This window comes from Phoxinus phoxinus (assembly GCF_949152265.1).
Source record: "Phoxinus phoxinus genome assembly, chromosome: 6".
NCBI classification, from domain to species: domain Eukaryota; kingdom Metazoa; phylum Chordata; class Actinopteri; order Cypriniformes; family Leuciscidae; genus Phoxinus; species Phoxinus phoxinus.
Window position 1 is genome coordinate 37,056,464 of NC_136881.1, and position 24,122 is coordinate 37,080,585.

The following is a 24,122-nucleotide window of genomic DNA, read 5'->3' on the forward strand; positions in this document are numbered from 1 at the left end:
ATAAAAGCATTTTCATTTTTGGGTGAACTATTGCTATAGGTCGCTTCGAAATCATACAAATCTAAGTATAAAACAGGAAAAGTAAACTTCACATTGCCTGTGCTCAGTGTGTAACACTCCATCTTGTAGAAGTGGTCCCGCTCTGGAAAGCAGTGTTTAGTGATGAATATCGCTGGCAGAGCAGGACATCTGGGCCTGGAGGTGTTTCTGAGAGGCGGTCTGTCCCGCTCACCCCGAGGGCTGCCGAGGGCGGGAATAGAGCCGGTTCATTTGAGGTTATTGTGATTCGCCTCGTGCCAGATGATAGACAGCACCTGCCGCCCAGCTGTGCTCTACTGGCCCGATGCATCTGTGGCCTGTAGTCTCCTCCTCCATCCCTCACGTCAAACACCAACCTCACTTCCTGCTCGCTTCTGGCTGAGGGGACAACGCATTATAACACAAATTATTCAAATATTTTAAATGGGGCTTGGAAATAAACATTCAAATACATGTTTTCATAGTATAGCCACAAGACTACAAAATTAAATTCTGTCATTTAATCACAAATTAAGATATCTTGAGAAAATTTCCCTCTGTAAAATAATAGTGTACAGTAATATTGTTTTGTTAACATTTAATGTAACGTTTTTTTATTTTACTTATTTTGTAACATCTTTACTGTCAATTTTTGCCAATATAAAACATCATTGCTGAATGAAAATATTAATGTTTATTTTATTTATTATTGACCCCAAACTTTTTAACTTTTGATGTGTTTGTTAAACCCAGTAAGGATATGCACCAGGATACCAGAGTGAGGTTTGCCGTGAATAATATTTCAAGTAATTAAAAACATATCAGATTCTCTTGGTTTGATGTGAGCAAATCACTGAAATGTGTGTGTTGGTCTGGACCCTTTTGCATAATATACTATATTGGTACAAATTCTCCACCGTGTGCATGAGTGTTTCTTGTGCACCGTCCGTCGTGGGTTCAGGAATCACTCCTGCATCGCAGACACACACGTGATGGCAACTTTGGGGAGTCATTTTAATAAGGTTATCACTCCCAAAACTTTGCAGTGTGTACGTGGCCTTTGTTTCTAACTGCAGACTCCCTCTGATTCAACCTCTCTCTCCTTCTCTCTCTTCCAACGTTTCCTCTTTTTTTTCCACATAAAGCTGTTTTTCATAAACTAGCCTGGAATAGCAGTCCCTGAGGCCGAGGCCTGAAACACTAGCTCTCTCTGAGCTTTCTGTGTGTGTGTGTGTGTGTGTGTGTGTGTGTGTGTGTGTGTGTGTGTGTGGAGGCTGAAACACTAGACTTTTCTGAGCTGCTGCCAAACAGATGCAGTCACTTGCAGTTCCACTAGAGAAACCTTCGTGGCTCTTTCGCTCTCGTTCACTTTAACACTGCATCTCGAATCCTCACTCTCGGCTCTGTTTGTGATGGATGTTTGTGAAGGATGATGCTTTCTGATCCTTCTACAGCTCCGTAAATATTATTCAATCATACACAACGAGTTTGATGTTATTTGTGGTGTTTATTATGGCTAAACCTCAAATTGAAATAAAAATTGTCTTTACCTGGCCTTATTGTGAATGATTAATCAGGGGGGGGATCTTTGCAATATTTCATCCAGATGCAATAATTTGCTCCTCTTCAGAAATAACTTTCTTTTGTGAGTGATGTCACCAAGTCCTTTTAATGTTTAACCCCTTTGCTCCAACTTTTCATTATCCATAATTCTGGAAGAAAGAGTCATTTTTTTTTTTAGTTGGCCCAGCGAGTAACGAACTAGCAACCACACACAATCCCTTAGCAACCGCATAGCAACACGTTAAATATCACACCAGTACACTTTAGAATAGGACTGGATGATTAATAGTATATTAATATATTAATTTATCCTCCTCCTCGTTTCTGCACTGAAAAAAAAAACCTGCTGATGATCTGAAAAAACAGACACAGGAACATGAAAGTTTTAGTGATCTCCATTGTGAGTTTCCACTTAAGCGAGGCTGCTTGAGCTGTTTGCTACAGTTACATTTTGAGAGCGCGCCTTCTCGGTAACACACTGTAATAAATCCAAACATGAATCTCGACTATATTGTTTGCGATTGTGGTTGCTGAATAAATGCTTTTACTCAACCTCTGTGCTTCAATACAAACATACTTTGGAATTATTGGAATTAATATTTGGAATTTCACTATTTTAGCTTTTATAAGAAGCTACTTAAAGTATATAATAAATATATTGTTCTCTGGATTTTTGTAAAAATGCAAAAAATCTGATGAAATGCAAAAAGAATCTAATCTGTATTTTCACCATTATCATGCATCCTTATTTTAGAAACTGCATAACAATGCCTTTACAACCAACTAAACCCTCTAGCATTGTGGCGCCAAGTTTTTTAAACCCTTCTGTGGCAATTTAAAAGTTACGCATATATAGGTCCATGTCCAAAAACTGTCAAAATTTGAAGCTTGGAAACACTGACTAAAGTTCGGGGTCTCATTTTAAAGTAGACCCTTGGCAGATTATTGTTATAAAAAAAGTCATAAATCTAAATAAATTGTGTTCCAAATTTGAGGTTGATATCTCAAAAAATGAGCTTTCAGTGAGATTTTGTTTGGGTGCAGTACCACGGTTTCCCCTTTAAATGCCTGCAAAGCTCCACTGGTGCACACAGTGGTTGGATTTGGGATTTGCAGTAGAGTTTTTCTCAAATATTACACACGCACACACAATTTTTTTTTATTACACATACAAATCACACTCTGACATCCACACCAACACACCCACACAATATAGCTACAAAGTTTATCCAATTGGCTCTATGCAGAAGCAGAACACAGGAATAAAGAGTATTTGCTTTATAGGCTAAACCTGAGAAAATGGCACCATCTGGTAAAAAAAAAATAGTAAAAATTTAAATTTTAAGCCTTACCAACAGAATGGAAGCCTATTAACAATTATTGCATCATTTTATAGTTAAATGGCCCTGGGATTAAAAATCGCAGCTTTAATGGGGACATTTTTGTCCGTGAGGCCTTGAGTGGAACTATTTTGTGTTACTAGTGCAAAATATATTTAATAAAGGAAGTGTGGGTGAAATAGTAAAAATACACAGTTGGCATTAAGACCAAAAAAAATTATCAAAAAAAAAAAAAAACTAAAAAGATGACAATGTCCATAAGGACACCCATGGATTAAACACTACTCATATTTTTTTAGAACATGTAAAAATCGAGTTTAGCTTGCTTGCTGTCAGTTTTCAGTTGGGTTTCTGTCATTTGGAAGGGCTCTGTAGGCCTCCGCTGAATCCTGGGACCGTCCCACTCCACGTTCCCTATAGACAGGGTGAGAGGAGAAGGTCCCAGATCAACGTCAAGAGCCGCTAGACTGTCAGCAGCCAATTATTAGTGCCGTGAGAATCAAGACGGACAAACTCCTCTTCAAGCTTCTTATCTCATTTAGCCAAACCACACACACACACACACACTGAGCTCAGGTCAGCACAGAACAGCTGTGTCTGCACTCCCTCGTCGAGATGTTGTGTTTGTGTATGTTTACACTCAGATTTTTGCTTGTTTTTAGGACCGCTGAGGATTCTGGGAAAAGCTTATTGGATCCTCTAATCATGTAGTGAGGTTTATTAGTGCGGTGGCGCTAAAGGATCATACCGATAAGCGCATAAACGCACGCATGCATGTTGCCCCAATTTCTAGTTGTATACAACATGGATAAACTCGTGCGAAGGCTTCAGAGATGCGTATCCATGTGTGAAATGTCTTCCCCTTGTCCAGCTGTCAGGAATGACAGTGCGCTGACCCTCCGTGACCTCGGACGACTCGCTGCAGAACACACACACACACATGACATCATTGAGCATCTGTGTGCTTCAACTACACAATACACAAAGAACTGCGAGGGGGGGCGGAGTTTGGATCGGAACCCCCACATTTCATTGGCCTGTGCATTTGGTTTCCAGCTCTGTGATTGGCTAGAAAAGGAAACCCCACCTTCCACATGCAAGCATGTTAGGTTTCTGGCTCCGTGACTTAGGGTCAAAGTGCATGTGTGTTCATGTATCAATGTGTGTCTTCTGTCTGTTATTCTGTTTGTTCTCCTCCTCTATTAGTTGTCTGTTCACTCTGTTCTCTTTGTCTAGATGTATGTTGTGTACTCCTCTCTTCTCTTCACTTTCCTTGGCAACAGATCCCGTCTGCCTTCCCCCTCCTAATTCTCTCTCCCGGCTTTTTTGGCAGAACCTTCTGTTCCCAGACCTCCTTCAGGCTCTTTCTCTTTGTATCACTTTCTTTCTCTTTCTGTGGCACAAAGTGGCATTTTTACATCACATGATCAGTTCGGTGGATCTCTGTGGCACTATCCAAAAAGATTTTGCCATTTTCTGAAGAGCTGGAGTGGTGTAGCATGTGCGCAAAACTCACCGCTGTGATGCTAGTGTGTTGTTAGCATTGAGAAGTTTGTTTTTCAAATGAATAGTTTTTTCGGCAAGGATCCATTGAATTGATCAAAAGTGTGTGTGGTTCAGGTATTCTCTATGTTAAATGTCCCCACAAAGATGGCAATATCTGAAATCCTCATAGGGAAAACGGCTTATAAATCATACTAAGTGAAATGTAGTATTTTTACATTTTTGAAAATGAAAAAATGCAGAGTTTTCTATGATGGGTAGAGTTAGTGTTAGGGGATAGAATATACAGTTTGTACAGTATAACAATGACTTTGTCTATGGAAAGTCCCCATAAAACATGGAAAGTGTGTGTGTGTGTGTGTTTTATACCTGGTATCCTGTGCAGCCCTTCACACACTGAACTATTGTGAAGCCTATTTAACAGTCACATCCTGTCTGGGTCACGGGTTGTTCTGAGGACACACTCTCTCACACACACACACACACACACACACACACACACACACACACACACACACACACACACACACACACACACACAAAATCGATGCACATCCTGCTGAATCTCTCCAGATTTGGCCTTAGAAAGCGTTATCAGTGTATTTCTCTGTTTGCATTGCATAAGAGTGTGCTTATTATGTCATTTATTGGCCTTGTGCTTGTACTGTTGAGAAAGACAACCAGAGCGATCAAACCGCAAGTGTCAACAAACTGTGTTTATTTTTATTGACACTGAAAGGTGATGTTTGTTGATGTGAAATTGCACACCTGTGACTGCCCTGAAATGGCCCAAATCACATCACCTGCTGTCTCCCAAAGCTCTGGGGCTTTTCACTCGCTGTTTACATGCCTGACTTCCTGACTGCCCTCAGGAGCCCCCTACTGGACACAAGTAGAATACATGTCAAATGCCTCAGGAAATCATCAGCAGGTCACATCCACATTTTTGGCGAAAACCAAAAAAAAAACAAGAAAAGAAAAAAAGCCACTTTATATTTAGCATAAAGAAAATTACAATAAATAATTAGATGGAAATTAAGAATGTTTCTCCACTAAATTGTACATAAATGGTACATTCTCAATTAAATATATTATTTTATATATATATATATACATATATATATACACACACACACACACACAAATAAAATGATTAAGAGAATATGATTTTGTACACTACTGTTCAAAATTTGGGGGTTGGTAAGATTGTTTTGCTTTGGTCTGCTATGATCAAATGATCAAAATGTTCAGTTAATCAATATTGGGAAATATTATTAAAATGAGTTTGAATTTATTTTACAATGTCATTTATGATGTTAAAGCTGAATGTTCAGCATCATTACTCAGTCTTCAGTGTCATATGTCCTTCAGAGATCATTATAAAAGGCTGTTTTGCAGCTCGAGAAACATTTCTGATTATTCATTTTGAAAAGCACTGTGCTCTTGATATTTCTGTGGAAATTGTTACATTAAAAAAAAAAGTTCAGCATTTGTTTAAAAAACAGAGTTAGAAATAATTTTGTAACATTATATCTTTACTGTCACTTTTGATCAATTTAATGTAAATAAAATTCAAATGTGACAGGCTTTGGCAGGCTTTTACAATAGAATATATTTTGGAAAAGAGTAGAATAGAAAAAAATAGAGCAGAGTATCTTTAAAAACAAATTATGATCTGTCATTATGTGATTATTTCTGTAGTGATTTGAGAAACGCAGTGCGATTTAATATTCAACCTTCTCAATCCTTCTCTGTCGGTCTTTGTGGACGAGTGTCCTCCTGGGGTTCCTTTGAGATCTGATCCAGTCAAAAGCTTGTAAAGAGCCCAAATCACATCTTCAATAGCCAGGGTGTATCGCGCTGGAGTGTGTGTGTGTGTGTGTGTGTGTGTTAAAGCTATTTATGTCCACACACTGATGGAGATGCTTGGATTTATGTGTGAAAGATGCATCTCTATTTTAATTTTTCTGCTCTCTTGTCTTGTCTCTCTGCTTATGTGTGTCTCTTTCTCCATTCTGTGTGTGTGTGTGTGTGTGTGTGTGTGTGTGCGTGCGCGCATGTGTGTGTGTGTGTGTGTGTGTGCGTGTGTGTGTGCGTGTGCGTGTGTGTTGGCAGACTCTGGCTGCAGACGGGCACACAGATGGGTGACAGGCTGTGCCGAAACCAATCTCACACACCTGCTCCTTCATACACAGACTTACACATGCATACATAGAAAAATGTACACACACAAATGCACATTGAAAAACAGCTTGCTTTTAATGAAATAACCTCACAAATGAGTTTACGTTCGCCGAGCTGCTCCCTTAAGCTCTTCATGTGTAAGTGCAGACAGATGTTTGTCTCGTCTGACTCCCGAGCATCTGTAATCCAGCGCGCTCACAGTCAAAAAAAAACCCAGGACCGCTCATACACGAATGTCCTCGAGCCATGAGATATTTCACTGACACTGAGCTCAGGATGAGAAATAAATAATTAGAGCTGAAAGGAAGCCGGAGAACGATGACTATTGGCTGATAAACGAGTGCGCAGTGAGAAGGCGGAGGGGATTAGGGCGCTTTGGAACACTTTAAGAGCATTATGGATTAAAAAAAGGTCAGAATGTTTAGCAACATAATGCTAAACCTCTTAAGCGAAACCCAACTGCATGCTGATAAACGGGGACGCGGGGAGGGGGCGAGGAAAAAGTGGCTGTATGGGGTTTAACATCTGTTTGGGTCAGAGAGAGACATGCTTAAAAGACACAGAGAGAGTCGTTTTATTGGTTCAAACACACACGTGTACCTAAAGTCTCATATCTCATGTCTTTAGAAATGATAATTAAAAGGACATGTGTGGACATCTACTCACTCCTTATGATGAAACTTAATGCAACGTGCAACAAATTCCATTTGACAGCAGCCGTGGATGATGAAGTTTTAACATAAAAGTCTGTTAAGAATTAGACATGAATGCTTTAAACACCAAGCCGTGTACAATTGATATGGTCTACTTTTATAAGACTTTTAAGGTACTTTTGTGTTTTTTTTAGAAAAATATTTTCTTTACAAAATCATATAAGAGAGAAGAGTTTAGGGTAAGATTTTTTTAAAAATAGAAATTACTTCTTTTAATCAGCAAAGATGCATTAAATTGAGTAAAAGTGACAGTAAAGACATTTATAGTCCTTAAAAAAACTATTTTAAATTAATGCTGTTCTTTTGAACTTTCTATTCATCAATGAATCCTGAAAATGTACATTATCACAATTTCCACAAAAATACGAGTTCTGTTTTCATCATTGATAATAATCACAATAAATGTTTCTTGAGCTTCAGATCATCATATTAGAATGATTTCTGAAGGATCATGTGACACTGAAGACTGGAGATGCTGAAAATTCAGCTTTGATCAGGAATAAATTACATTTTACAATATATTCAAATAGAAAAGAGTTATTTTAAATTGTATTAATGTTTCATAATTTTGCTGTTTTAGTTTATTTTTGATCAAGTTAATACAACCTTGGTGACACTTCTTCCAAAAGCATTAAAAAATATTACCAATCTCAAACTTTTGAATAGTAACGTATTTTTTTTGTTTTAAAAGTCGGTGGTTTTCTAACCTTAAAGAAAAAGTAGTTAAAGAGGTATTTTCCCTCCTTTTGTTGTGTCTTACCTCACCCACAACAGCACACCAAAAACAAAAGGTTCATGAAGCTGCTCTAGATGAACAGTACAAACTGTATTAACATCATTTGTGTGGGTGAAGTCAATTTGCAATCTTTGCAGTCTGCACTGATCTGTGTGCATGTGTAACTTTTGACACTATGAAAGATCACAAATATGCAGGTTTCATCTAGAGCGAGAGACACCAACTGCTCTCGTCTGTAGTAACTCTCATAGGTCAAAGTTCAATGACAGTTCCTTCATTATTAGCTCAACTTCATGTTGTTACAAACCTGTCAAGTCAAGTCTCCTTTATTTATATATCGCTTTTTACAATACAGATTGTATCAAAGCAGCTTCACATTGATCACATGAAAATAATACAACAATGTTGAAATTTTGAAGAACATCCCAGCTGCTCTTTTAGAAGGTGTTCAAGTGACGCTTTTAAAATAGTAACACCAGCCAGGCTTCTTTCAAATTCGTAACAAATTAAAATGGTGGATGCCGCTCATGTCGCCAGAAATCTCCATTGAGACTGAATGCCGGTCGCTGATTGTATCGTCCTCCCTTTTGCTCTCCGCCTGAGCATCAGTGAGCTCAAACAGGACTGGGATGCTGTATGCCATCATGTGAAACACAACCTACTGTACACATTTTCCAGCCGTGTTCATGGGTTTGGGCCTATGTTTGTGTGTGTGTCGTCAGCTAGCAGGAATGTGTGTACACCGCCAATACTAAGATGGCTGCCAAAGACTAAAATGGCTGCCAGAACTCCAGAAAAAGAGAAAGAGAGGGAGAGACAGAGATGGAGACAACATGCTAAATGGAGAGAAAAGAGATCGTCTCGCTCTTTCTCCTCCGTTCAGTCTGCTGTTCTTTTGTTTGTGCGGGTGTATTTGTCCTAATCTCTACACACTCTATCAAATCGTGCTGGCATGGGCCAGTGTGTTCCCTTATCACCCACAACCGCCCGATAAACACCTCCACAAGCACACATGCACACGCAGCCTGCCATAAACTCTGCTGATAACACACACGTACTCATGCATATGTACTCAGACACTCGTTTCTCATTTTGAAAATATCCGCTCACAACGTTGTTGCGTCCAAGTGCCGAAACGTCACTGAACAATCCAATTCGAACAGGAATAATTGAATATGTAGCATTTTCTGCCATTTAAATGCATATTTTTTTCTTTTTTGTCTCAATGCAGAATCTGGGCAATCAGACAATTCCAGTCAACAAGGAGAGACTGACATCAAACCGCCTCCAAACGGTGAGAAAATAAATCACACATATTTTTTGTGATATTATACATGTCTTCACTCTCACTTTCGACAGATGTAATGCATCACAATTACTAAAGTACTTCGCTATAGTCTGATGCTGGATGCATGTGGTACTGGTCTCTTTAAACATGCTATTATCACAGAGCCCAGGTTCCAGTTGAGTGAGGCATGCGTGTATCTCTCTGCAGGACATCTGAGTTTTCAGGACTGTTTTGTGACTTCAGGAGTGTGGAACGTAGCCGAGCTGGTACGAGTGTCTCAGAGTGAGTACCGTAACACCCACCCGTGTTTTCTTAAATCTGCAGAGCCACGGCAACAAATACTGAATTATGTTGCTCGATTCATGAATGACTCGGTTCTTATTAATGAATCAGCGGATGAATCAGTTTAGTAAACAGACTGAATCAGAAGAGTCATTGATCTAATTCATTGTAAGAATGAATCAATCAGATAACTTCCTCATTGAATCGTCTTGAGATAAATCACCTGCTCACTGAAGTTATTACGTCTGATCTAATTTGTAATGGTAATTTGTATGGTTAATTAGTCTTAGAGTTTTGTTGTAATGGTGTTTTAATTAAAAATACATCAAAACATCATAAAATACAGTGTTACTGTTGTATCATTAATATTAATATATTATTAAGTTTACATTTTTTATATATTATATTTCAGTTTATATTTATATTATTTCAAGTTAATGTTTTTTAGTGTAAGTTAATAATACTAAACCTTGAAAAAAGTAATGATGTTGTTTAGCAAGTTGTAAGGTCGGCACCATCAGGGAAAAAAGGGACAGAAGCTGTTACTGGGACATAATCCTTTTAAAAGGTACTAATATGCACTATTTAAGCTGGGTAAAAAAAGGCAAATATGTATCTTTTGGGGTAGCACCCTTATGACAGCTTTTGTACCTTTTTTTCTGAGAGTGCAAAAAAAAGAGAAGGAAATCCTGTAAGAAATACATCTTACATTTAATTAGTATATATTCATTGGTAACTTCTCTTTCAGTGCTATTTCTAAATTTTGCATTTTTAGATTTTACGTTACAAAAGTTCTTCAACATTTTGATCTCTTCCGCAGCCCCAGTTGCAACGGCATCAGGTCCTAATTTCTCACTTGCGGATCTGGAAAGTCCCAGTTACTACAATATCAACCAAGTAGCACTCGGCAGACGTTCGCTTGCCTCTCCTCCATCCACAAGGTGAACACACACACACACCCATAAACCTGCTGTTTGTGCCTGTTTCAGTCTCTCTTCAGTGGAAATTTGATCTCTCTTGCTCTCCTTTTTGTCTTTCCTTCTGTTTTCCCCCTTGTCTGTCGTTCTTCTTGCGCTGTAGGTCTGAGGTGGAGCTGTACGCCAGTCTTCCTCGGAGGTACTCAGTCTGTCACGGTCTTCTGTATCTCTGCACCTTTTTCTGTGTTTCTCTCTGCCTGTCTACAGGAATCTATCACAGGGGCATTTAATAACCTCTCGCTCGGTCTCTCTCTCTCTCTCTGCAGCTCTAATAAGCGTAAGTCTATAGATGACAGTGAGATGGAGAGTCCTGTTGATGATGTCTTCTACTCCAGTCGTTCTCCGGCCGGCACCAGCTCTCAGTCCAGTGGCTGGCCAAATGACGTTGATGCAGGTGAGCATGGCATTTACACACTTATACGGCTTTTACACTGAAACGGTGCTGATGCCTGAGTCTGGTCTCGGCCGTGGGCTCTGTGAAACTGTAGCAGACACCTTTGAGCACCAGCCCACATTTCCACTAACTTGAGAGCCAAACAAAGACATACATTACTATGGTACAACATAAACATAAAGTGTTCAGGATCCTGATGCCCTTAAAAACTCTTAAAATGTCCTAAATTCAATTAGATTTAGTATAATTAATCTAAAATTAAAGGTACACTATGTAGCTTTTCTCATTCTTGCAGTTAAAAAACAAAATTGCATGCATTTTGCATTTTGTTTTGGTTGTGCTTCGGCTCTGCGTGACTAAATATGATTATCATACTGCTCATAAAACATTCATTCACTCTATTTACTGATATTAAAAAAAGACACGCACAGGCGAGTGACGATACACGCAAAAAATCCTGTGAAAATCATTATGATTGTCTTAAATTTGGAGATAGAAAAACAGGAATTGTGAGACAGCCTAATGTGATTATTATAATACTTTTTAAAAAATATTAATCACTAAGCTTAACAAATTTGGATAGATTGCTTATGATCTATTGTGGATGAAATAGGACATTGATTACTTTATGATGTCTATATTGTAATTTGTTGTAGATGTTGTAAGAATGCTGCTGGAAGTAGTAAAGCATAGACATTTCAAAATAAGAGTCCCTTTGTATTTCAGACTTGTTTATAATTTAAAGTTATGCATAAAATTAGGGGTGCACCGAGATTTCGGTCGCCGAAAATTTCGGCCGAAAATGGCTTTATCGGTTTCGGGCCGAAATAAAAAAGCCAGCCGAAAATGTCAACCGAAAATGAAGGTCAACCACACCCCTCCCATCCGCGCGCAAGTGCTTGGGTTTCACTCACGGTCGAGCTGTCAGTCACTCGTCACCCACCCCACCGTGCTCAAGCAGGTTTCACTCACGGTCGAGCTGTTTGCACGCGTCTGCAAAGATTGAGCATGTCAGCGGTATGGAAGTATTTTAAAGTTTCAGATGAGGACAACCAGCGCTGCCGCTCCCACCACGCGCATGAGCTGAGGGGGCACCAAAAAATTGCGTAATGAAAAGTCAATAATTATAATGCCGATATTATTTCAGTATAGAAATACAGACATGACATCCCAAGTCTCCCGGAAGTTCCGGGAGTCTCCCGCATATTGATAGCGGCTCACTGATGCCCGCGAATTAGTTAAAATCTCCGGAATCTAGAGCAAGCGCGCCCGCGAGACAGAGACTGTGCTCCAAACCGCGTAGCGCGTGCACGGCAAAGAGGGAGAGAGAGCAAGAGACCGCGCGCGTGTGCCTCATGAAGCGCATCATGTAATACAAAATATATAAAATATTTTAGGTTTTGTTATGTAACTGTTAGTGATAATAAAAGTTTGATGATTATTCTATTGGTTTGTGATTTTTCATTTCAGATCCATTAAAAATTAAGCAATATAAATAAATATATATTAAAGTTTTTATTTTTAAGCCATTTTCGGTATCGGTTTCAGTTTTCGGCCAAGTGCATCCTAAATTTTCGGTATCGGTTTCGGCCCAGAATTTTCATTTCGGTGCATCACTACATAAAATATTTTTTTCTGATTATTATTGCCGTTTCGGTTACACAGTCAACTATCTTGCATTTACTTCAAATTAAACCAACCTACTTTTTTATGTAACTTGATAAAAAAAAAAAAAAAGTAATGACTAACTTGTAAAACTAGTCTAAGAAGTTTATGCAACTAGCCTCAGGTCTTAAGTCTCAAAATAGATTTTTACAGACTCTGTTATCGGAGCCAGATGTCATGAAAAATATTTGGTTCTAATATTAAAAATAATAAAATTTTAAATTATGTGAATAATTTGTTCTCGGATCCCAACCCTATAAATTCTAGTTTATCTAGAATGTAGTTTTATTTTCCATGAGTTCAGTCAAGTTGTTGATTTGAAAACTATACATGGTGAGAACCTTCATAGCAGTTTGTGTTTTAAGACTCAAAGAACAATATGTTTTTTGAGTCAAGTGGGTATGTGCAGAACGAGGCCAGATTGGGCACCGGCACCATGTCGGTGGAACAGGCATTAAACACACCATGACCTTCTTTCCTGTTAACAATTCCCTTCTCCAGTTGCAGTACAGCACCATTTGACGAGTGTTCAAGAGAGGAAGATCAAACATGAGAATGATGGCGTGCAGTTCCCATACCATGGTTAGAACACACACCACACACACCTGCACATGTACACAAGCAGACAGGACAGTGCATCAGGTGTCAACTAAAGAGCAGAATAAAAGTGCTGCTTGGTTAGTCAGTTTTTCACCCATGTTATTGATTTGTTTGTTGTTTAACATCATTGAAGTCACTTATAATGATAATGTTCGATGTTATGCAGTATAATATGAGAGGTTTAGTGTCGATGAAGGGTGCTTTAGCATTACTGATGGGCTTTGGGGGTACGTAAAACACTAAACTAAATGATCGGCATAGTCACAATCAGCAAGTAGTGTTGGAAGAACCCAGATGGGACAGTCGAAGTCCGAGCAACACACACACAAACAAACACTGAGAAAATGCACAACACAGGTGCACCTTCTGTCCATGCATTAACCACACACACACACACACACACACACACACACACACACACACACACACACACACACACACACACATACACACACATACACACACTCTCAGTCTGTGTTCTGGTCCCAGATGGCTCTTCCGTGTATCTACAGTAGTGGGAGACATCTGCTCTGCGTTTGTGTGTGAATGTCATAATCAGATAGCAATGCCTTTCACTCTGCATTTTCCCCATGATGTCCATTTATAATGTTAACAAAGGTTTCATGCACTAAAATGATTTTAGTTTTACACAATAATTTTTTTGCCTTTCTTTGACCATTACTCCATGTTAACCAGTCAAGGTATGCCTGGTTTAGATGTCATAATCTACTACCATTCAAGAGTAGGTGGTCAGTAAGATTATTTATATGCAATATAAATATCAATTAATACAATACAACAAATTAATACTTTAATTCAGCAAGGTTGACAGTAAAACATTCATAATGTTGCTCCAAACAAATGCTGAATTTTAAACTAAAAGAATCCTGAAACAAATATATCCCAGTTTCCTCAAAAATATGAAACGGCACTGTTTTTAACATTGATAATAATAATAATAAATATTTCTGAAGGCTCATGTGACTTTTTAATGGTTGTGTAAGTGCACCATTAATTTGAACGAATTCATTAATTTGAAATATACTGGAGTAATATGTAAATTAAGCTTAAAACGGGGGGGGGGAGAAAAAAACCTGAACTAGCCAGCCTTAGTTTTTGTAAATGTTTTTGCACTGGGAATATTGGAATCTATTTTTTTTTCTAGTGCATCAAATTCTTATTTCAAAAGAACCAGGTGGCGAGAGTGTGTTGTGTGCATGTGTACACATTTTGTGATAAATATACATATACAGACTTAACACTTTCACACGCATTTGCACACTCCCACACACACTGGTGTTCTCTCTGGCACACACACACACACACACACACACACACACACACACTCACACACATGCGAGAACAAACGCACTCAAAAGTGCACTGAGAAAGGGGAATTAAGCTGAAATGGGATTTAATGCCTTGTAATGTAGAGAGGAAAAAATAGCATCAAACTGAAGTGAAGTTCAAGTCTGTGTGTATGAGTAACACTGAGCAATGGGTGCCAGGAGGACTGTGTGTGTGTGTGTGTTTGTTTTGGTTATCTTCCAATTATGAGCCATCCCTGCTCTGTTATCACTTTCTCCTGCTATTTCTCACCTTTTCATGTTATTTTCATCTCTCTTTCATCTTTCTGGTGATGGATTGAACCAGTTGAGGTGTTGCTAATTTAATAGTTAAGGAACACTTACAGAAGACTACGGTCGGGTGGCATGACGCTGTACACTGTGCGAAGGTAGAAATGTGTCAACGTTTATACTGCTACAGGCTATATTTGCTTGGCTATTTGAGGACAGGACTGCTTTACGTTATTTACACATTAAGGAACGTGGAGGAATGTGAAAATACAAAGCAGGACGCGAACCAAACAAGCCAAGACGAGGAGTAACTTTTTTTTTTTTTTAAGGAGTAGTGAAGCTGAATTTAGTTGTTCATGGACGGCAAGCAACTTCGAAACTTGTTCACGTGTGTGTGCATTTCGTATATTTTACAGTGTGGCTCATCCAGATTATAGAATCAGAACAACATTTTTATAATATGAATTATGCTGTTTTTAAGTCTTTTAACTCGTGTTTCACTGATAACGTATCGTTCATTTTCTATTAAAATGTTTAATAATATTGCAAAATATTACAACTTGTCGATCAAGTTCCAAATAAATATAAAAAATAGTCAAATATGATGAAGTATCTTTTATTTAAATTACTAGATTATCCAATAATAGACATTACCAAATAGTTATTAACAATAATATAAAATGGCTTTTTTAATGAAAGTTTTTGGTCATGCCACCCATTTTGATTTGTTCCGTTCGTCAGCATTGCTGGTGTTAAAATGAGAAGACAGACGATTACCTCGAAACAAGTGAACATGCTCATTAAGTTTGTCATAAATCAGTCCCCTCCCTTCAAAAACCAAAAATGATCAGTCAAGTTAGTTGAGCTAGTCAGCGAGTGTTTGATTGGTGTGTGCTGTGCCCTGCTGCTGCTGTTGTTGTTGTTGACGTGTGGTTTCTGGCAGGGTTGTCCTCTCCTGGGTCTCTAAAGAAGCCAGCGGGGAAATTCGATTTCAGCGCCCTGTCAGCACAGACGAGGTCCCCCCGAATGGCCTTCACACACCACCCGCTGCCCATGCTGGCAGGCGTGAGACCAGGTGAGACAGACACACTCCAGCAGGGAGAGAGAGAGAGAGAGAGAATGGAGGGGGAAAGGAGGGATTTAAAGTATTAGATTGCAGCGTAGGCTTCTGATTGGTCCAAAAGTCCTGTCATGGCACCACACTAGTCCAAAATTGCCCTCAGTGGCATTTGATTGGCTCTAAACAGTGGCGAGTTATTGATGGAGACCTCTGATTGGCTGGGCAGAGAGACAGAGAGAGTAAGGAGCTGCCACAGTTTATGAACGACACCATCCATCTACGTACCCTCTTGCTCTCCATCTTTTCCTCTCTTCTCTCATCATCATTTCATCCGCAGCTTTTACCTCCATTTTTCAAGTGTGCTTGGTGGAAATTGTCCTCATGTTTCTTTAAAACGTGTGACCTACATTTTATTCAATTTTATTTTATTTTAAGCAAATTATGTGTAGAAAGATGTTATGTGAAATCTCACACACAGTGAAGTTTAAAACTTTTGCTTGGGTTGGCGCCAAGTATCGATTCTTGTCTGATTTGAATGAATTTCGGTTCTGTTTAGCAGATTATTGTGGACAAAAAACGAACTTAAATACTCTGACAGTGTTTCCCGCACCACTTCTGTATGCGCCGCTACTAAGATATACAGTGCTAATAATACAACATGAGCTGTGTAGTCCAAACAAATGACACTTATGAGTCGGCTCTTTTTAGTAAACCAAAAATACTTCTGAATGGGCTCGGAGCAGTTAGACATGCTTGCTGGATTTCAGGATATTCCTTTCGTCCCGTTTCCCTCCACGATACACCAAGAATGCTGGGCTACATTGTACTGAAGACTTGTAAGACTGATTTTAACTATAAACTCAAGTCTTTTGCAAGAATCAAATTGAATTGTGTCAGATGTGTTATATCTGTTCTGTTAATAATAATTTGGCAACAGGCTGAAAATGCAGGAAGAAATGTTTTTCTTTTTACTCCAAAATGACTAAAAGAATTGATAAGGAATCTGAATTGTTAAAAGAATCCAATCAGAACCAGAAATCCCTACTGAAAATGTTTGATTTAATGCGAACATTTCCAAGACATTTGTACATCTCTTTTCAATCATTAAAGAACCGTGTGCAGAATGCCAGAGTTCAGTTCTCGATTCGCTGATTTTGTTCTCATTTCAACTTCCTTGTGAATCATCAGACTATTTTTGCGGTTGAAGAAAAGAGAAGGAGAGGGACGGAGACACAAACGGGAGAAGCCATGAGGGAATGTTTAGAAAGCTTTCCCAATGCGTAACAGATGCGTGACCAAGAGAATCGTATAAAAACTGTGCGTTTCGCTCTCTGCGTTTTTAAAATTAGCCAGCGAGCATGTTGCTTGTTATACAGGCATGCTGTCATTCATATTGGCACAGGACAGAATGTGAAGGGGAGTGTGTGTATGTGGGGGATGATGCTCTTATCGGGCTCTTCTTGGCAGGCGTGTTCGGAACGGCCATGAAAATCCCGTCAGTAAAACGATGATATTCAGAGGCATTAAGACACAGACACTCAAAACGTCTCCATCCGCACCCAAAGGAGAGCGATTCAAAGCTCCCTCCCGTGTCGTTCCCGACGTCCCGGATGTTTAATCCCATCCGGTGGCCCTGGGAAATCGCAGAATTCCTATCCGTTCGGGTCCGACTGCAGCCGGCGAGGCCTAATCAAGTAAAGGTCAGCGGGACAGAGAGCGCCAGCTTTAAATGGATTATACGTGCGTGTGATTCTGGAAGTTTTTCTACGGCAGACGCTTCTGGTTAGCATGTTTACGCAGAGTCGAGACAGTGGAAAAAGCAAGGTTTGCGTTAGGCCGGGGGAAGAGGGCAGAATGCGCGCGCATGAGAAAGACTGTCTCGCTGCCGTTTCTAATGCGTTTGTGTGAGTTATGGGTGGATGTTGGCCGCTGTTGTGAAAGAGATACTGTGGTTTGCTTTTGTGAGTGATGAATAACTCTTTGGAGATTGAGAAGATACCGTGTGTGTGTGTGTGTGTGTGTGTGTGTGTGTGTGTGTGTGTGTGTGTGTGTGTGTGTGTGTGTGTGTGTGTGTGTTGGCACCCCATAGCGCCTGGCTCCTGCCCAGTACCTAATGAGATTAAGAAGCACCAAAAAAATGAAAGACTGAAGAAAAAGAGGGAGTTAGAGATAGACAAAAAAGAGGGACAGGATGAGATAGATAAAGAGGAAAGAGAGGATGGTGAAAATGGCATTTTAAAAAACCCCAGTATATTCAAAAATGAATTTCTGTCAACAATTACTCATCCCCATGTCTTTCCAAACCTGTATGACGCATTTTCTTATGTGGATAAAGAAAAGAGATGTTACTCAGAATGTCCATGCTGCTCTTTTCCACATAGCAGAAGTGAATAGGAAGCTGTCAAGGTGCAAACATTTACACGGGTAATTTAGACTATATAACTTATGTGCTTTATTTCTTTATTCAGCAAGGATGCATTAAAATGGGTATAAGTGACAGTACAGACATTTATAAATGATTAATATTCTAAAGAAATGCTTCGTTTGAACTTTGCATTCATCAAAAAATCCTGAAAAAAAGTATCACGGTTTTCCACAAAAGCAGCACAACGTCAAATCACAATATTTCTGAAGGATCATGTGACTCTGAAGACTGGAGTGATAATGCTGAATATTCAGCTTTGATCACAGGAATAAATTACATTTTACAATATCTTCAAATAGAAAATAGTTATTTTGGTAATAATGGTAATGGTAATAATATTTAAAATGTTTACTGTATCTTTGATCAAAACCAATGCAGCCTTGGTGAGCAGAAGAGACTGCTTTCAAAGGATCTAAAAAAAAATCCAAACTTTTTGAATGGTAGCATGACGATGACTCCATGGATTTGAAGTAATTTACTGAGAATCTTTCTTACTTGGTCTTAAGGCACCATTTGTGATTAAATAAATGAGCTTTAAAGAGGTTTTAAAAAGTCCCCATTCACTTTCATTGAATGGAAAACAGCAACATGAACATTCTGCTTTAGTTCTCCTTTTGGGTTTCACGTGGGTGAATACATTCAAAATGTAAATTTTTAGGTGAGCTATTCCTTTTTACGGAAAGGACATTTATTTTTTAGAGGGATAATGAAGAATTTAGGTTTATATGAACACACACACACACACAAATGCTAATATCCCATTGCGCTGTGTATATCACGCACGTATCGCTCACTCTTCCTCTCTCTCTTTCTCAGGGAGTCCGCGTGCCTCAGCCTCTGCCCTTCATTTCCCTGCTCCCTCCATCATCCAGCAGTCCAGTCCATATTTCACCCACCCCACCATCCGCTATCACCACCATCAGGACCCGCTCAAAGAGTTCGTCCAGTTCGTCTGTGCTGACGGCTCGGGGCAGCCGGGGGCACAGGTAACACACACACACACACACACACACACACACACACACACACACACACCATCACAATTCAAACAGCTCCAGTGGACAGGACACACACACACACACACACACATCTCTGCTAAAGTCCCTCTCTCTTTCTCTCTTCTTCCTTTCTCTTTCTCTCCATTATCTAACACTTGACAGTCTCCGTTTTTCATGTTTTGAGTTTGATTTCATCCTCTCATCCTTATAAAGTGTCATAAAACTATATTTAAAAATATATATTTTCAAAACAGATATGGTCGTGCTGAGCAATGATTGCATGTTAATTTTTTTCAAATGAAAGGTTCATCATGTGGATTATAAGCCACATCAGTTTAGTTCATTTAGCATCTCTTTTCTTTGCACCACTGCCAAGCTTTAAAAAAAAGTTATTAATCCCTAAAATAATATTTAGCATTTAATAACATTTATAAATAAATATAGTCCATTTAACTTATAAATTGTATCTCAAGTCACAGCATAGTTTGTGTTAGGAAAAGACAAAAATTGGAGTTGTCTATATTAAAACATAATTATGTTTTGATTAAACGCAGGTACACGTGAGATTTGAGGGATGTTCTTCTTTGAGTAAACACTGAGATCTGTTCCTCACACAAAACTACTGTATGTCTTGAAATATAGTGCTCATGTCAAATTAACTACTGTTATGATTCTTTTATGTCCTTTTCGGAGCTCCGTACACTTTTATTGTATAAACCATAGAAAATAAATGTTTAATTTATAATAATTAAATGATTATATAATAATAATTACATTAAAATAATTATTATAAAAATAAAGAATTATTCATAATATAAAAAAGTAAATTATATAAACATTTAATATTAGTCTTTTGTTGGTTGGAGAGAATTGCTATTGTTTTCTAAATAAAATGCAGTAACATGTGAGAGTGCAAATCATAATTTTAAAGGTGAATTTTAGCTTAAAGTCAGTTTGTGAAATAGATATAGCTGGACTGCTTTACGCTTAAGTTTTTGCCTCTTTCAAAACTGATCCGAACAAAACTTCTATGACGACACTTTAATAACTCAGTGGATGTGTGTATGTTTATTACGTTTTCAATGTCTCTGTTCGTTTGTAACATTCAAATCTCACCTTTTGTGATTGCACGCCTCCACATTTCTGTATCTGTCTGTGTGTGTGTGTGTGCCTCTTTCACCCCCTCACCATCTGTATGTGTGTGTGTGTGTATCTGCAGCATAACGGGAGCGGTCAGAACAAACTGCCCGGCTCCTTCTTACTGCCACCTCCTCCTCCTCCGGTAGCGCGGCCGGTGCCGATGCCCCTCCCCCTGCCCGAGCACAAATCCAGCCACACACACCCCGAGAGCGGAGTCGGCTCCCCGGCCTCGCCCTGTAAGTGTCCGCTCAAGCACCAGACCCACCAGAGCCCTTGAAATCGCCCCATTACCGCTGCGCTAAAAACAACTCATCAACTCTTTGAGTGATAGGGCCACAATTTTTGACTATTAGGCCCGAAAAATACCTTACGCAAGTCCACCAACACAGACAGTTCAAGCTACGCGAGTTTAATTTCACCTGTCGCTGCGTTTTCAAAAAATGTTCAGAGACGCATAGTGAGCATTTGCTTAAAATATCGTCTGCTATGGTCCATTTTCTCTAAAAGTGAGTTAAACTGTTCATATCTAGCTATCTGGAAATAAAAATAACAGGTTTAATGGTACAGATATTTTAAGGAAACTATAGCGCCCCCTTGAGTACTGAAATGTTATTGCAACAATAACACGCACTAATATGCATTTGAATAGAATTGAATAAGTTTATTGTCATTGTAGTTATACAACGAAATGTAGTCTCTCATTTGAAAAGTGCGCACACACACCCATTCCCAAAATATAAACTAATGTAAACTATTGGTACAGAATGTAAATGTAAACAGTGCAAAATAATACTAATATAAATATGTAAATAAGAAAGACCAGACTAAGCATTCCTGTCTGTATTTGCATACTTGCGTAAAGTATATTTCTGGCTTTAGATGCCCTGCTCTTCTCCATCTGACTTTTTCCTTTGTTCATTTTCCTCGTTCAATTCCCTTTTCATCCTGCTTTTTCATTTATTTATCCGATTGCAATCAGTCACGGACTTTTGCAATTGAATGGGGATGGAGACACTTTGCTGCCTCTCATTGGCTGAAAAAAAGCAACAACAACAAAACAAAACAGCCAATCATTCCCATAGATCAGCATTCCCTCCTCATCGCTCTCACTTTTCATTTTTCTTTCTTTCTTTTCTTCCTTCAAGAGATCAAATTCAGGGCAGCTGGCATGGACTCCAAACAAACAAACAAACAAAAAAATGACGCCCACATTAAGCGCCTTTCCATTGACACATCAAGCTAAATACAAAAAGGAAATGTGTGTAGACGTGCAGGTGAAGGGATTTGTGATGTGTCTGGCAGTGTGTGAGAGCGGGCGGCACTGGGTTGTGGGTCTTTGCTTGGGATGTGTGTGTGTCGCGTGCTGTCAGCAGGGCGGGTGGGCAAAAGGAGGAGCCTGGTCGAGCAAACCTTTCAGAAGACCATCCCTTCTTTCTTTTTTTCTTCTCACACATCAATGTTCTTTATCGTACTGTGTTTTCTCATTCGTTCATTTCATATCTATGGAATGGTGTATTGGTCTCAACCTGTCGTATCCCTCCATTTTTATTTGTTTTACCTTCCATCTTTCGGTGCTTTTACACACAACAGCCTTTTTCAGTCATATTTTAGATGCCAACAATCACTCACACACACATACACATACATTAACATACTTGCAAACACGCCCAGTCTCATAAACACCTCCTATTTCATGGAGTCCACTCTGCACAACTGCCCTGAATTTGACATTTGAATTTGAAAGTGAATTGGATTTTTTTTCTTCAAAATCTTCTAAATTTTGCTGTTTTCAACAATGTTTTTCCCCCCATTCAAATCATCCTTCCCATTTTACACAACAGCCCTGAATTTTAATTTAGAAGGGAATTTTAGAATGTTTGAATTAGAATGTTTAAACTAAAAGTTTGTATTTTTTCCATTTAGATCCTTCCTCCCACTTCACACAACTGCCGTGAATTTGAAATTTGAATTTGAAAGTGAATTACAATGTTTGAATTTGAATTTTAAACACTCCATTTTAATCCTCCCTCCTACTTCACACAACTGCTGTGAATTTGAAATTTGGAAGTGAATTTTAGAATGTTTGAATTTGAATTTTAAACTCTCCATTTAAATCCTCCCTTCCACTTCACACAACTGTTGTGAATTCGAAATTTGAAAGTGAATTTTAGAATGTTTGAATTTGAATTTTAAACTCTCCATTTTAATCCTCCCTCCTACTTCACACAACTGCTGTGAATTTGAAATTTGGAAGTGAATTTTAGAATGTTTGAATTTGAATTTTAAACTCTCCATTTTAATCCTCCCTCCTACTTCACACAACTGCTGTGAATTTGAAATTTGAAAGTGAATTTTAGAATGTTTGAATTTGAATTTTAAACTCTCCATTTAAATCCTCCCTTCCACTTCACACAACTGTCGTGAATTCGAAATTTGAAAGTGAATTTTAGAATGTTTGAATTTGAAATTTAAACTAAAAGTTTATATTTTTCTCCCAGTTTATATTTTAAAGCCCAATGAATTTTTTAATTTTAAATTTGGGTGTTTTTCAAAAAAAAAAATTCCCCGCATTCAAGTAGTGTGGCACTTATTACCATACTGTTAAAATATGATTACTGCACAACCAGCAGCAAAAAAAAAAAGAAGAAGAATATTTCAAGCACCCATCCTGTCTGCCATTGGTCCAAGGACAATAATACCTAGAGAAATCTATCCATTAGCATTCCCATTCATCTCAGTGGCAGTTTTTTGGCTGGTGTGCTTGCTTATGTTTGATTATGGGTTCTCTGAGCCAAGCCCTTCAGTATTGACTATCCTGAGCTGTGTCATTAAAGGCAGCAGAAGGCAAAAACCGTGACTCCTCGAATCGAGAGGGACCGCATTTCTAGGAAATTTTTTCCCATTTCTTTTATATGTATTAGCAGTTTATACTATTTTAGAGCACATACTATTCAATTCTGTATTTGCATTATTAATTTTCAGGAAGGAGTTGTTTAATTATTTATATATTGATATATTGTCTTAACCAACCCTAAACATAACCGTTGGTAACCCTCCTGAAATATTTAACCTAACTTGTTTCAATATACAAGGCCCTATATTCAGGTTTTAAATTCAGTTTTGATGGATTAGTTATTTTTCAACACAGAAGCAAGATATTTTCTGTGTATGTATGTACGACACAATTTTATTTATTAACCACAGCTCGGCGTGGCGCTTCTCATCTGGTGTGTGACCGACTTAACAAAGTGCAGTGATTGGTAAAACTGTTACAAACTAGTGCGTTTATTAGTACAAACTAGGGTCCTAGAACTGCGGTCCTGAAACTGCAGCCTCTGGTATTGCAGGAATAGTTTCGCTTGGTTCACTCAAACAAACAGATTGCAATTCCATACAGTGCCAACAGTGCACACTTCAAGCCACATGTTAATTTAGCATTTTAGTGCCGGTGATTAAAAAAAATGAGCTTGCAATTTTTACAATACAAGCACGTAAATCACAGCTGTGAATGCTGACAGACGTGTGTGTGTCCCAGCAGCATACCCAGCGCCAGGCTCCACAGCTTCCAACAGGTTTGTCGGCATCGGATCACGGGACAACAACTTTCTGAACATCCCACAGCAGACTCAGGTACATGCACACACACTGACTTAGGGACA

At 38.7% G+C, this 24,122-nt stretch overlaps 1 protein-coding gene across 31 annotated transcripts in view; it reads left to right on the forward strand.

The window, feature by feature from the left end:
- The window catches only part of nfixa (nuclear factor I/Xa), a 120,739-nt gene that overhangs the window by 90,949 nt on the left and 5,668 nt on the right, over positions 1–24,122 (forward strand). For 4 of the 31 annotated variants that reach the window (XM_079615515.1, XM_079615540.1, XM_079615542.1 and 1 more), the window contains 10 exons: positions 9,289–9,351; positions 9,553–9,627; positions 10,448–10,568; positions 10,708–10,743; positions 10,871–10,998; positions 13,165–13,245; positions 15,784–15,915; positions 19,142–19,311; positions 20,543–20,699; positions 23,999–24,093. In XM_079615515.1, the coding sequence (XP_079471641.1) occupies positions 9,289–9,351; positions 9,553–9,627; positions 10,448–10,568; positions 10,708–10,743; positions 10,871–10,998; positions 13,165–13,245; positions 15,784–15,915; positions 19,142–19,311; positions 20,543–20,699; positions 23,999–24,093 (1,058 nt within the window). The remainder of the gene's footprint in view (positions 1–9,288; positions 9,352–9,552; positions 9,628–10,447; positions 10,569–10,707; positions 10,744–10,870; positions 10,999–13,164; positions 13,246–15,783; positions 15,916–19,141; positions 19,312–20,542; positions 20,700–23,998; positions 24,094–24,122) is intronic. The other 27 variants (XM_079615536.1, XM_079615538.1, XM_079615521.1 and 24 more) reach the window with 13 other exon arrangements.